General features: G+C 36.9%; 1 protein-coding gene across 1 annotated transcript; it reads right to left on the bottom strand.

Annotated features, from left to right (window-relative positions):
• Positions 1-573: 573 nt before the first annotated feature.
• LOC104458344 (mini-chromosome maintenance complex-binding protein-like) lies at positions 574-12,306 on the bottom strand (the record flags this gene model as incomplete). Its single annotated transcript, XM_010084475.1, has 11 exons — positions 12,222-12,306; positions 10,365-10,505; positions 10,029-10,070; positions 9,469-9,562; positions 7,882-8,011; positions 7,080-7,231; positions 6,241-6,341; positions 4,285-4,454; positions 3,285-3,408; positions 1,398-1,515; positions 574-753 (listed from the first exon to the last, which is right to left on the bottom strand). Coding segments are annotated over exons 2-11 (1,143 nt in total), but the record flags the coding sequence as incomplete, so codon positions are not given.
• Between the last annotated feature and the right edge of the window lie 447 nt (positions 12,307-12,753).

Below are 12,753 nucleotides of genomic sequence, written 5' to 3'. Positions count from 1 at the left end.
AGCAGGTTTGTCAAGATTGCATTTTTATTTTAAAATATAGTCACATCCGGTGATTTCCTGTTCCTCCTTCCTTGAAATCCCCACAGATGCTGGTACTTCATTCATTATCTCAGGAAACGGAAAGGCCATTCTAATTTGTTAGAGGTATCTTGGTCTAAAGAGCTATTCACATCAGTGGCCTTCTCCACCAAGTGTCACAAACACTGCCCAGAGTTCTCTACAATGCAAACAAAGCTACACTAAGCAAGGAACCATCTCGTGTCATTGTCAGTCATTTGTGCTCTGGGATAGAGACTTTGACTCAACACAAGCATTCCTGAGCAAAATACCAGAAATTCCACAAAATAAAACAGGGAGAAAACCCTCCAAGAGATCATGCCTTAAATCGTCCAAGAAGGCTGCAGACTAGCAGGAAGCTAGTTCAAGCAATGGATTAGGGCATGGAAACCACAAACAGTTCCGTAATAGAAAATTATCACTGGGACACAATTAGCATGACTGTCCTAAAACATAACAAATTTTAACCTTCCAGATGAGATTTAAAAAAACAAACCAAACCAAACCAAACCAAACCAAGAAATGCCTACCTGTTGCGTCAAGCTGTCCTTGCTCAAGCTGAGTCTCATCTACCACAAGGGAAGTGTTGCTGGCAAGCTGCAATACTCCACTGACTAAGCGATTTGCTGTGTAGTCTTTGTGCGGGATAAATCGTGAACGGTTCATGTTTTCAATGGTCACTGGTAGGCGATAGGACTGCAACAAAAAAAGAAACTAATCAGCACATTACCTCTACTCCAGCTTCCCTAGTAAACGCTCCTTCCTTTAGCAAGAGCTGTAATGTGAACCTCCACAGTAAGTAAAGCAAAATTGTTACCACAATATAGAATAGACTTGATCTCACATGTCCAAATGCTAAGCACTTTAAAAAAAATTTCCCAAAGGAAAATAATGTTGTTAAGAATCCACATCACCTGTATTGCACATCTAGGATGAGCAAAACAACAACAAATGATTTATTGCAGCAATACAATTATTATGACCCCAAACTGAATTACTACGAATTTTCCGCAGAACAGTATTGGGGATAAACAGTGACAAGATAATTAAATGATGTGTCTAAACATATCAATCCAGAGAGACAAAATAAAATCTGTCTGTCAGATTAATACCTATGAGGATATGATTTTATTCCATATTCATCCTAGATGATATGGTAAATAGAGGATTCAACTGACAGGCAAGCCACATCTCCATTTTAATCTGCCCTCCACATAGATAGCAGGAGCCTTCGTTTAAGAAGCCTGCCTTAAACCAAAATCTTGTTTATTTGGTTGGAACCATTAGTCCAACTTCTACCATCAGAAATATTAAAGCACTATTAACGCCATTATTCTTACTGCTGGAACAAGCTGCTGGATAATGCGGTATATGTGCTCTGTGAAGATGCTATTTCTTGGACATCCACTCAAGTTGACTGTGAATTTCCCCAGAGGCAGCACATCTCGTCTTGCATAACTAAACCAAAAACAACACAGGTTAGGCAAGCATCCGATTAGCATGCTGAATACAGGCACCAGTATCTCTGGTAGCTAGGAGGATTTCAATACTAATAAATATATAAATAATAACCACCTTTTCTTCCTTCTCCAGTGTCCAAGGAGCTAAGTTAGGCTAAAGGCTGCTGTGGAAGGCTTTGCAGCATTGCACAAAAGCAATACATTTATAGTGCTCCAGATCCTGCAAACGTGTCTTCTAGATGTTCTGTTCTCCTTGTGCTCTATTGTTTCATCCTTTTCCTTTCTCATTGCCCAATCTCAGTTTCCCTGCTTATCATGCTTGTTCATTTCCTCTACCTGCCCTCAGCTTTCCTCTCCTGCTTCTTACTGTTTATCTTCTCCCCATTCTTGACAAATTTCACCTCTGTGTGACATCAGCCAAGAAGGAAAACACATTCTAGTCTAAGTGTTAGAGCATTCACAGTCCCACTAGAAAGAATGAAGTGTGCGCAGAATGAAAAAAAACACCACCACATACGGATATTGAAATACTTACATTTACATGGGGACAAGGGTTCAGGGCAGACTGTAAATATAAACCCGCACAAAACCTTGTCAGCTCATGCTTACGCTGCCATGGCATTATGGTGAATCTATGCTCATACCACCTGTCTCACTGAGGCTCAGAAATATCTTATGGCTTTTTACACATGAGTTGCAGGTATGAGAAAGGTAAGATGCTGAGACCAGGTACAACTCTGGAAACACTTCTGTTAAATATGTGCTACACTATTCACTTTGTAACAGAATGGAATTTTTGAAAACCATAAAAGACGTGGTTTATTTACAAAAATTTTTTTTAGAAACTGGAATCCATTTTCATTTTGAAGAAAGATTAAAATTAAATATGAGCCTGACAACTATACTTAACAATCTATTCAAAACATACTGTCTGAAGTTTCACACCTGAAATTTTAACGAGTCAAAGGATGCTGCTCTTTCATCCAGTGGCAGCTTAAGCCAACATAAGAGATCGTTAAGCAAATCCACTTTAATCGGCCACAAAGATAGATCACAACGCATGCAACTTCAGCCATAGCACCAGCTCAGGTGGTAAACTTCTACCATGTTAAATGGGGGCACTTGAACTTACCATTAAACATGTGTCTACATCTAATTAAACAACTTCCCAGAATGTATTTTTCAGTATCTTTTAATATCTAAATAATAATTACCGCAGTTATTAAATGCTGTCTCTGAGAAGACAGTTGTATGTCCTACAGCTCAGGTGGTAAACTTCTACCATGTTAAATGGGGGCACTTGAACTTACCATTAAACATGTGTCTACATCTAATTAAACAACTTCCCAGAATGTATTTTTCAGTATCTTTTAATATCTAAATAATAATTACCGCAGTTATTACAACTGTCTTCTCAGAGACAGCATTTATGTCCTATTCAATAAAAGACGCTAGAGATAAAAAGAACTTATCATAGCTCTGTTTAGAAGTGTACCTTAGAAATTTTGTCCAACTCTCAAAGGACACAGAAAGGACAGACTGCCACAAAACCAGCCTTTTAACAAAAATTACTGTTATTACAGATAATTAAATCCGTTTTCTATGACTATTATGACAGGACAACTCTAGCTGGACAAAGTACTACTGGAATAAGTACTATTTAAGATTTTTCTGCCATTTATTTGCAGAGTGGTGAAGAACCCCATCAAAGGAGATTTCTTTTAAAAGATGAATATATAACTTCTCAGCAAACAACTAAATACTTACACTGTAGAGATGAGATGTAATATAAGGTATTCAGCAGCCAGACTGTCTCCCAACAGGGCGTGGGTGAGGAACCCAAGCAACTCTGCTCTCACTGGCGACAGCTCAGACATGAAATTAGAAACAACTGATAAAAGAGCAAAAGACAACAAAGGTCAGAAAACGTGCTGTTCCTTACCTGTTTCCCTCTACATAAACCTTGTTTTCCATTACAGTTTGAAGAAGAAAAATGGTTACTCCAAAGCAGTCTAGGAAAAATAAACAAACACTCATTTGTTTTCTAACTGAGCAATTACTGCCTTTGGATAAACTTGAATCACATTTCCTTGGAAATGCTTTCTTTTTTTAAATTGGATGCTGTCTAATGCATTTGCAGAAGGCTGTAAAGTTTGGAGCCAAACTTCTAAAATCAATAGCCTATCCATATTATATTAAAGGCAGAAAAAAAACACCCTTTATGTGAAACACAGGACAACCAATACAAGGCACGCAAGGAAGAATACGAATTAGAGGTTTGCATGTAATAATTCAATGACCAAAAAATAACGGTCTAACAGGCCACAAGGAATAGTATAGCTGCTTAAAATCAGAATTACCTTATTTTCTTCACAGTATTATGATGCTTTATGTTGTCGGTATTTTTCTTATTTTCACTGTTACACTACATTGGAAATCTAGTTTTCCAGCAATTCACTACTCCATTTGAAAACAAATAAAATCTTATGGGTGAACAACTTGGTAAAATCCTTGGGCACATAGAATGCAGAAACAAGTTTCATATAAGTCATGTTTATTTCAGAAAAATAAACATGTAAGCATCACATAAACACAAACAGTTGCATCTTGTCCAGTTCTGCAGTGTTGAATGGTTCCTCCATTTAACAAGATTTAAATTCAAACCCTGCCATCAATACATTTGTCTGTGAGCAAAGAAGTATTTGTTCACACGTACTAGAAACCACACATACATGTACACAGAGAGAGGGCAAGCTCAGATACTCACAGGTTTTACTCTCCTCTTCATTAAGGCAGGCAGGCAGTAATGGGTTAATGTGTTGTAATTTCTGTGCCAAAATCACATGGATCCTGGGGACTAATGAGGCTGGAGGGCTGTGTACTCTCTGTTCTTCTGCTGTGTCCATACACTCCATAGGATCGAGGACTGAGCTCTCCCTAGGAAAGGGCACAGCACAACTGGACTTAAAAACATTACACACAAATTTCTCTCCATCTGACTAAGAGCAGCTGGACCCAGGCCAAGAACAGAGCACACTGGAACAAACAACATCCGAAACCAGCTCCTGGTAACTCCTCCTTTAAATCACAATTATATAATGATACAGAAATGCCAAAGCATGCTTGACTGAAAAAATGTGGATTCTATTATCTTAAGAAAATAATCAAATCTTGCTTTTCTGAAAAAAGAAGCCAAACAACCCACCCCAAAACCCAAAAGCAAACACTCCAAACAAAATCACATTTATTATTTGCTGCATCACTTAATAAGATGTAGCTTCAAATAAAATGTTACACACTGTTCTGTCCAGCATGTACTGAATGAAGTCTAAACAGTAACTTTTCAGAAAATAAGGTAATGATTTATTACGTTTCTCTGTGTATGCACATGTGGGGTTTACGTATTCCACCTGGTTCCTGAGCCTGACAACAAGACCTTCTAGACAGTCACATACCAGCTGTACCACTGGCTGAGTAAAAAACCGTGAGTAAATAAATCCTAATGTACCTCAGCTCAAACTTGAAGGTATTACCTCTTAATTTAAGAGTTCAGATATATAAGCTTTGCTCTCCCTGATGACGCTTTACAAAATTCCTTACAAGTGGTTCTCATTTGTTACGTAGAAACTAATCCCTAAAGTGACTATATCAGATGATAGTAAATCTTAGAACAAATTTAACCAACTTGTACTGGTTTTAAAAGCGGAAAGGCTTCATAACTTCAAGGCCTTTTCATCAGTCCACCAACTATCAACTCTCTCCATTAAAAGAAACTTATTTTGTTTGCATTCAGAATGTTGCTAAATGCCACCACTTTGTTTATTTGTGATGGAATGACATGCAGGAAAAAAAACAACAACCCATGACAGACCAACTGAGCTGTCAGTCTGGGATTAGCTGTCAGACAGATGATAAACAAAAGCAGCTGACCAGGCTGAGTTAACTTTTAAGAAGTTGGCACTACAAAGGATTTGCACTGCACTCTCCACATTGTACTTATCAGAGAGATAAAATCACCAACAGAAATAATTTAAAGCACAATGGTTCAAGACCCTGGTAGTACATATGCTAGATTGGTCCACAGCTTTATTTTAAAAATTGCTTTCTTGCATCCCTCCTGATTAGTTTCTGTTTTGTCAAGTGAGTAATTGCAGAACAGCAGGTGAAATGGGAAGTTTCTATCAGCAGTATAATGTGATGATACACCATGATGAACAAAAAATCAACCCAATTTGTACTCATTTTGGTCACTTTCACTCTTCATGCAGACACACAATCATTTTTTTTAATATTCTTCAATACTGTTTGTGGTCACAACTTCCATGGACTTATAAATAATTTCAAAAGGACATTTTATAATTTTAAAGCTTATTTGAAAGCTTTGCTCACTGTTCACTCAAAATTTGAAAGTTTAATAGGCATGAAATAGTGAAAAATATTTATCTACAGAAGCACTTTCTGCTTTATAGACTGTACAATAACCTAGAAAAAGATGTGTTGGGTATCCAAGGGTACGGATGTACCAGAATACAACGATTCAGTTTACAGGATGGTGGAACTAACACCTTCCACATCAAGCTTTTTTTAAGCAACAAAATTCACCTCTTAAGCATAATTGTTATGTATTTACACATTTTCCTGTATTAAGGGGACAGACAAAATATTTTGCCCATTGAAATAAAAATTTCCTTCATTTCAGGATCACGCGTTAGGACAGCCTTACCTCTCTTCATTATTTACTATGCTCAGCACCGGATCCACTGACAAAATCCCATATACTTCCAGAACATCGTTGACTTTGAAGCTATCCCAGCTCTCATAGACCTGCCACAAAGAAAAAATAATAAAATGCAGGCGCAGATGGGCCAGATGCAGGACTGCACACATACACAGACAAAAGGAAAAATCTCAGGAGACTCAGCTGTAGGCTGAGAACAGTCTGTGTGAAGAGGTCCCTGCTAGCCCTCAGAGCATCAGGAAGTTTACAGCAGAAACTCATTTTTCCTACTGGCATTCTCTTGCTACACAAATGTAAACAACTGTATTCTAATCTGATTTATCAAGATCCGATGAATAAGAGACCATTCAACATGGTAACAGCTTACAATGTTTATGCTGGGAGTTTCATAGTCAATACAGCATAACCGTGAATAAATTTAAAATACAATACAAAAAGGTGTAGTGTAGTGTTTTGCTTGTTCTGTAAGAATGTTTTTGCTTAAGAGACCAAATCCTAAAACCAAAATACCAGGACTCAGTATCAGCTACACCCTTGAGCATCTAGTAACGGATTTTTTCATTTTACTAAGTGTAGTGAGAATGTGCAAGCTCTAATAAACGCTGTCAAAGGAGTTCAGCCATTCACATACAGGGGTAGTGCAGAGAAACGATGTAATAATGAAGAGACACAATGTAATTATCTGCAGAAACAAAACTGTGGACTTGAAAGGCAATTTCTGTGCCCATAAACTAATGCAAGACCTACTAGTTACACTCTAACTTCAGATTCTGCCTGCCTCACTGAGGCCACAGCCATGCTCAGCATCTCTCCACTTCCCTTACCTTGACAAGACATGCTGGTCCCTTCTCTCCAGGCAATGGGAAATTTAAGTCAAGTGGAGGGGAGCAGTTGGGAGAAATGAGATGATGACCTGCAGAAGCCTCCGTTTCTAATCTCTTTGGCTCCACACATCCATGGATATCACCTCCACCACCTGAAAAATAAAGTATTCATAGGCGCCTTAAACACAAGTGCAAAAATTAACAACTTTCTTCAGTGAGCACCACAGAATTAAAGTAATTTAACAAAACGTCCAGGACAAAAATATTTAATAAAGCAATATATTTGACAGAAGATACTCAGAATAGAGAAGTCTCACCAATGTATATTTTATATCATCAAGGTAAGCATGAGTGTGAGTACTGGTAAAGATCTATGTACCTATGTCTGATTTTCAAAATCTAATGCTTTAACTGTGTGAATAATTTTTTTCTAAATTTGGTAAGACTGCAAAGGTAATATTTTTTCTGTACTTCTTGGTCAAAAAACTAGATAATTTTTAAGAGTATACATCAACATAACAGTTTACATTGAAGAACTTTGTAGATCTTCAGCGATAATAAAGCTATAAAAGTCTGTTCTACAATAGATCCAGTCTGATATGAAGACAAAACAGTCTGAACTATCTAATAAAACATTTGCAACACCCCAGGCTCTCCCACACTGATGACTTCAACAAAAGCACCAAATTAGTTAGGAAAGCTGCATTAACACAAAATTGCAAATATTAAAATTTTTGAGAGTGAAATTTATGCAATTTCTGGAAAGACATCACAGTAACTATTCATCAATAATGACTATTACCCATATGTTGCTCCTTCTGTTTAGATGGATGTAGATCCATATCCTCATCTTCCTCATAGCTCCTCTTGTGGCGACTGGGTGTGTAGGATGTTGAAGGACTAACTCGAGCTTGGCTTGCACTAATATATGCGTAAAATTTAGGATTAAGGACAACTACAGACTCAGGTGAGAAAAGTCAGGCAAAGTTGTTTTTTTTTTAAAACAAAGTGCTATTATCCTATTTTGAGCAAGACATTAAAATAATTATTCAAATTCCTATCCAGACATCTCCTTTTTAGATATATAAATAACCTGCTTAAGAAGTGTACAGCAACCATTGGCTTTTTTAAAAATAGAAACTAAAAAACATTGAGTGCTATTCCACTATCAATCTCTAAAAAAGGGAGGTGGTTTTACACCCAGAGAACATGCTTGTTGTCAGGCACAACTGAAAATCTCAAGAATTTTTTCTCTCCCACATCTCAACCCTGAAGAACAGATTGTATAATAATATTTATAAAGACTTTCTGTCTGATACAACTATCATTATTACTTTAAAAAGAAATACACAGAAAATGTTTACATGCCTGTAAGATACCAGCAATACCACACTTGCAAAGAATTTTTGAAATGCTAATGCACTTTTCCTTTTCTTAGCGTGATGGGCAAATATTGAAATAATGTTCAGTATTTCCGTAATAGTCTGTCTCACTTTAAGTTTCCACCGCTGCAGTATTTTTCTGTAAGCTTCAAAGACTAACTCTTACCAAATTTATTTATTTATTTTATTTTAAAAATTGTGATAATTTTACAATTGCATTGGTATTCTGTGCCAATGACAAGTAGTAATTCTCTCAAATTCTGAATTCAAAGTATGAATATCAAATCATATTAGATTTACTATCAAATTTGTATCTTTTTACAAAATGTATTATATCTTAATTTTTGCAGACCTCTCCCTCACTCCTTTGGAGGAGAATATAAAACTCCTAAAAGGTGTTAAAAGAAGTATCTTGTATCCATTCCACTCAGATAATTCAACTCCCACTTACTAGAAGAAACTAAAGATGATTTGTTTCTCCCCAAGACATTTCGCACACATATTGAGAGAATTACATACCATGGTCGAACTATTATAAACATAATACTTCAATCTTCCAGGAATTACTGTCTTAACATGCTCAGCTACAGGTGTTTTTACAGGTTCTTGCAGGAGACTCTCACTACATAACAGCATCCTAATTTAATCAGAAAATGGCAATAGAAGGCTCATGGCTCAACTGAAGTTTCTCATTTTCTAAACATTGGCAAATAGAAATTAACAGAAATTTTCAAGATCCTCCCAAGCAGCAAGCAGACATGAAAATCTAGCCTAAATCCCTACTAAATCAAAAAGCAATGCTTTGAAATTCATTTGCATCCTCTCTGTGCATATAACCAATTGGTGTGCATAACACCAATTTTTCCTTTTCCCTCACTTACCACCTCTCCTCACCTGTCCTGATTCACTAAAAAAGCCCTTTAACTAAACTTATCTCCTTAAATCTAATGAATCAGTTGGCAATCACTGTTTGAATAACAAAGCACTAGCTCAGTCAAAAAAGATATTTCTTTCACCCATGCTGATTCACCAGGCACTGGAACGCAGTAGAAAGTCTGTCTCTCCAAGGTGACTGTTTGTGAGGAGTTAAAATTTTTTTGGCTAGAATACCAATACAAATGTTGTTGAAAAAAAGAAAAACTTTAATCAGATTTTTAACTAATCCCACAGGTTCAGTTACTTTGCCAGAAGTTACAACAAACATGCTACATACTCGTAGAACAGCGAATCCAAACAGTCTATATCTATAATGCTTTGATTCTAATAGCACTGCACCAACAAAAGTAAATTCTTTTTCCATAGCAGAAAAGTTTCAAGGTCAAAAGCACTCCTTGCCCAAGCAAAGCAAATTTTTAATACAACAGAAACAGCCTGAAGGCTACTGAACTTGGAATGCCCGTGAGCGGTTAAGAAAACACTGCTTTCCAAACCTGAGATGAATTTTGCATTTTAAGAACGTATCTCCAGGAATCCACTGGTGAGTACCAAATAAGCTATACTAAACTTACAAACTGCATCTTTCTGTCTAATACGTCATCTCAAAATTCATGTAACTTGTATAACTTACCCCACATTCTGCCACATCTCTGTATTTACCAAAATGTAAAACCTGTCAAGAAGGAAAAGGCAATGCAATCGTTGTAATTCAGACAGCATACTGAATATGTATTACTTATACCAAATCACTGCAGTCTAAAGCCCTTCATTATTTTAGTAATTTTTAGTCCTCAACAAAAATGTAAGAAGTGATGTACTTCTGATGTCATTTGAGCCACATAAACAGAGTTCTATTAGGTAGTGCTCAGACTCCACAGTTTTAATTCAGAAACTAGAGGAAATATGAAGCCTAGAATGGAGAAAAAGCTAAACATTTACTAAAATAATAAACCGGTATTTTACTTACACGTGCATTTGTATTTGGGTCAACTGTTTCATATACTCCCATGTAAAACTCAGGATCAAACATATCTTGAACCATGCAGCGAAATTTCACTAAACTATTGGGCTTTAGGTAATGCACAGGAACATCATTCAGTGATGGAACCTGTAAAAAAAGAGCTTATTCTAAATAACTGAAGTAAAACAAAATCAGCACAAAATCTGTCACCAACTTATTCTCTGATCATCTGGTATATCCTGCTGTTCACTTACATGCCTCAAACGCTGTATCGTTGTTGTTAATACGATTAAAAAATTCAGGGCCTCGTCAGGTAACTACTGAATATTTTCTGAGTACTTTTCCCCCACATCTACTGCCTTAATCAAAGCAGTAACAAAGTGTATATAACTCAACACTGGAAGTTTCTGCAATAGCTGTTACAGATAATAATGATGATTATCAGGCACTTAACAGTTCCCAAATTCTTCCAGTTCCAGAGCCACCAGTCCTGTTCATTTCTCAATCCAAATACTGGGCTATAAAGAAATGCATTTTGGTCACTGAAACTATATGGAAACTCTACAAAACATTTGAAACACTGGGAATTATGCAGCTGCAGTATTAAATAGATTTTTTTACTGATTTTATTCCCATTTAACAGCACTTTTACCACGTATTATGTACCAGTGGTACCATGTGGTACCATAGCATGGCATGCACCATTTCTTATAATAAAAGGCCATGGAAAACCTGTATGTTAATTTCAAAGTCCACAATGGGAGAGTCTTTTTCAGATCTATTTACATGTCAGTGGAAAAATAGGAGGAAAAAGACAATGCCTAGGCACATGTTATAACTTGAAATAATAAGACTTGTGATAAGAATAGGGTTTTCTGATTTTGAAGATAAACTCTGTTGAAAGAAACCCACACTCAACATTGAAATGCAACAAAACCCAGAAGTGGCCCGATAGGAAACAGCATTTTAACAAACAAGCATGTATTCCCTCATGTTTACCTGGAGAAAGAAAATGCCCTTTCAATTCCTTCTAAAGCCGTAAATTTAACACAATTTTGCCATCTACACTTAAAACTGTCATTGAAACAGTAACTACAGAACACTCTCACTGACACAGGAAGAAAAAAAACCCCAGCAATCCTTTTCACATTTTTTTAGCCATAAATAGAACAGATTTGATATGAAAGTTTCTAATCCATTTCACAGTGTTCCATGATGCTGTTTTCACCACAGTCTTTTAGAAAAATATCAGCTGTTGAACTCAAGTGTGCATGCTTTATTTTTAAACCTAAAGCACAGCTTCCTCGCCAAACTGTGAAAACCGGGCCTGATCCAGCCCAATAAGGCACAGTTTTAGCAGAAAGTATTTTTCCATAAAACCTGAAAGCCCAAGCAGCTATTTCTTCAACCCACACATTGTTTGCAGCATGACGATAAAAGGTCATGAGAGAAGGGGTTTATAAGCAGCAGTTCAGAAACTTGTGGTGTACAAACACTTACTGCAGACTCACAGAAGACAGGGCAGGCATTAACACTTTCAAAAATGACAGTATTTGTCAGCTCCTGCCATCTACTGGAGTGTGCTACAAACAGTGTTCAGCAGTTATGGCCCAGGGCAAAAGAGTACACTGAAGTCAAGTGGATTGGCTTCTCTGGTTTCCAGAAGGATTTTACATCTTTGCTTTACACACAGATTAAAGAAACTGAGACGTAAATAACGTATCACAAAGTCTAGGCTCAGTTTGTAAGTGTGCTTATCACAAAAAGGAATAACTTCTCCAAAGCAGGTCACTGCAATAATTAAGAGGTGAAAAGAATGAGACTTAAGAAAGACATAACTCTAAAAGAATAAACCAATCTTACCCAGTTAGCAGCATTATTTTCTTTTAATTTCTCCTTGAAGTATTCAGTTACCTTCTTTTCCCAATCAGAGTTTGGAACATTTTGGACTACAAACAAAACACATTTAGGTGCGCATTAGCAGCACATAACAGAATTCTAGTCAGCATTCTCCTAACATAGTAAACAATTTAAGCATTTACTTCTATTTTGGGGAAATGACTGCATTTTAGACTACTTTATGCCTCTTATAATTGCACTGACTTCCCATCTTACACCCTTTCAGGCAAACTAGCACGAACACAGCCACTCCCGAAAGCAAGAAGCTCTGATCCACTGCAATACACCCATCCAGAAAGTGCAGGGGGCGAGGTACCACTTTCTGCTTCATATTCACGGATGAAATTTCAATTTCGACGCGATTTTAGTTCAGATCAAGCCTAGCACCGAAACAGCTTCATCTGATGGCACCAGTGGTATTATCACCTATCCATGCACGCCGCATACATTGCTCCTGAAACCCAAAATGCGCTTTATTTTCCTTTTTTTTTTTTTT

This window comes from Pterocles gutturalis, unplaced genomic scaffold, assembly GCF_000699245.1.
Source record: "Pterocles gutturalis isolate BGI_N339 unplaced genomic scaffold, ASM69924v1 scaffold50510, whole genome shotgun sequence".
Taxonomy (NCBI): Eukaryota; Metazoa; Chordata; class Aves; order Pterocliformes; family Pteroclidae; genus Pterocles; species Pterocles gutturalis.
Note: the sequence above shows the minus strand (reverse complement) of the source record. Positions and strands in the feature narration are given on the sequence as shown.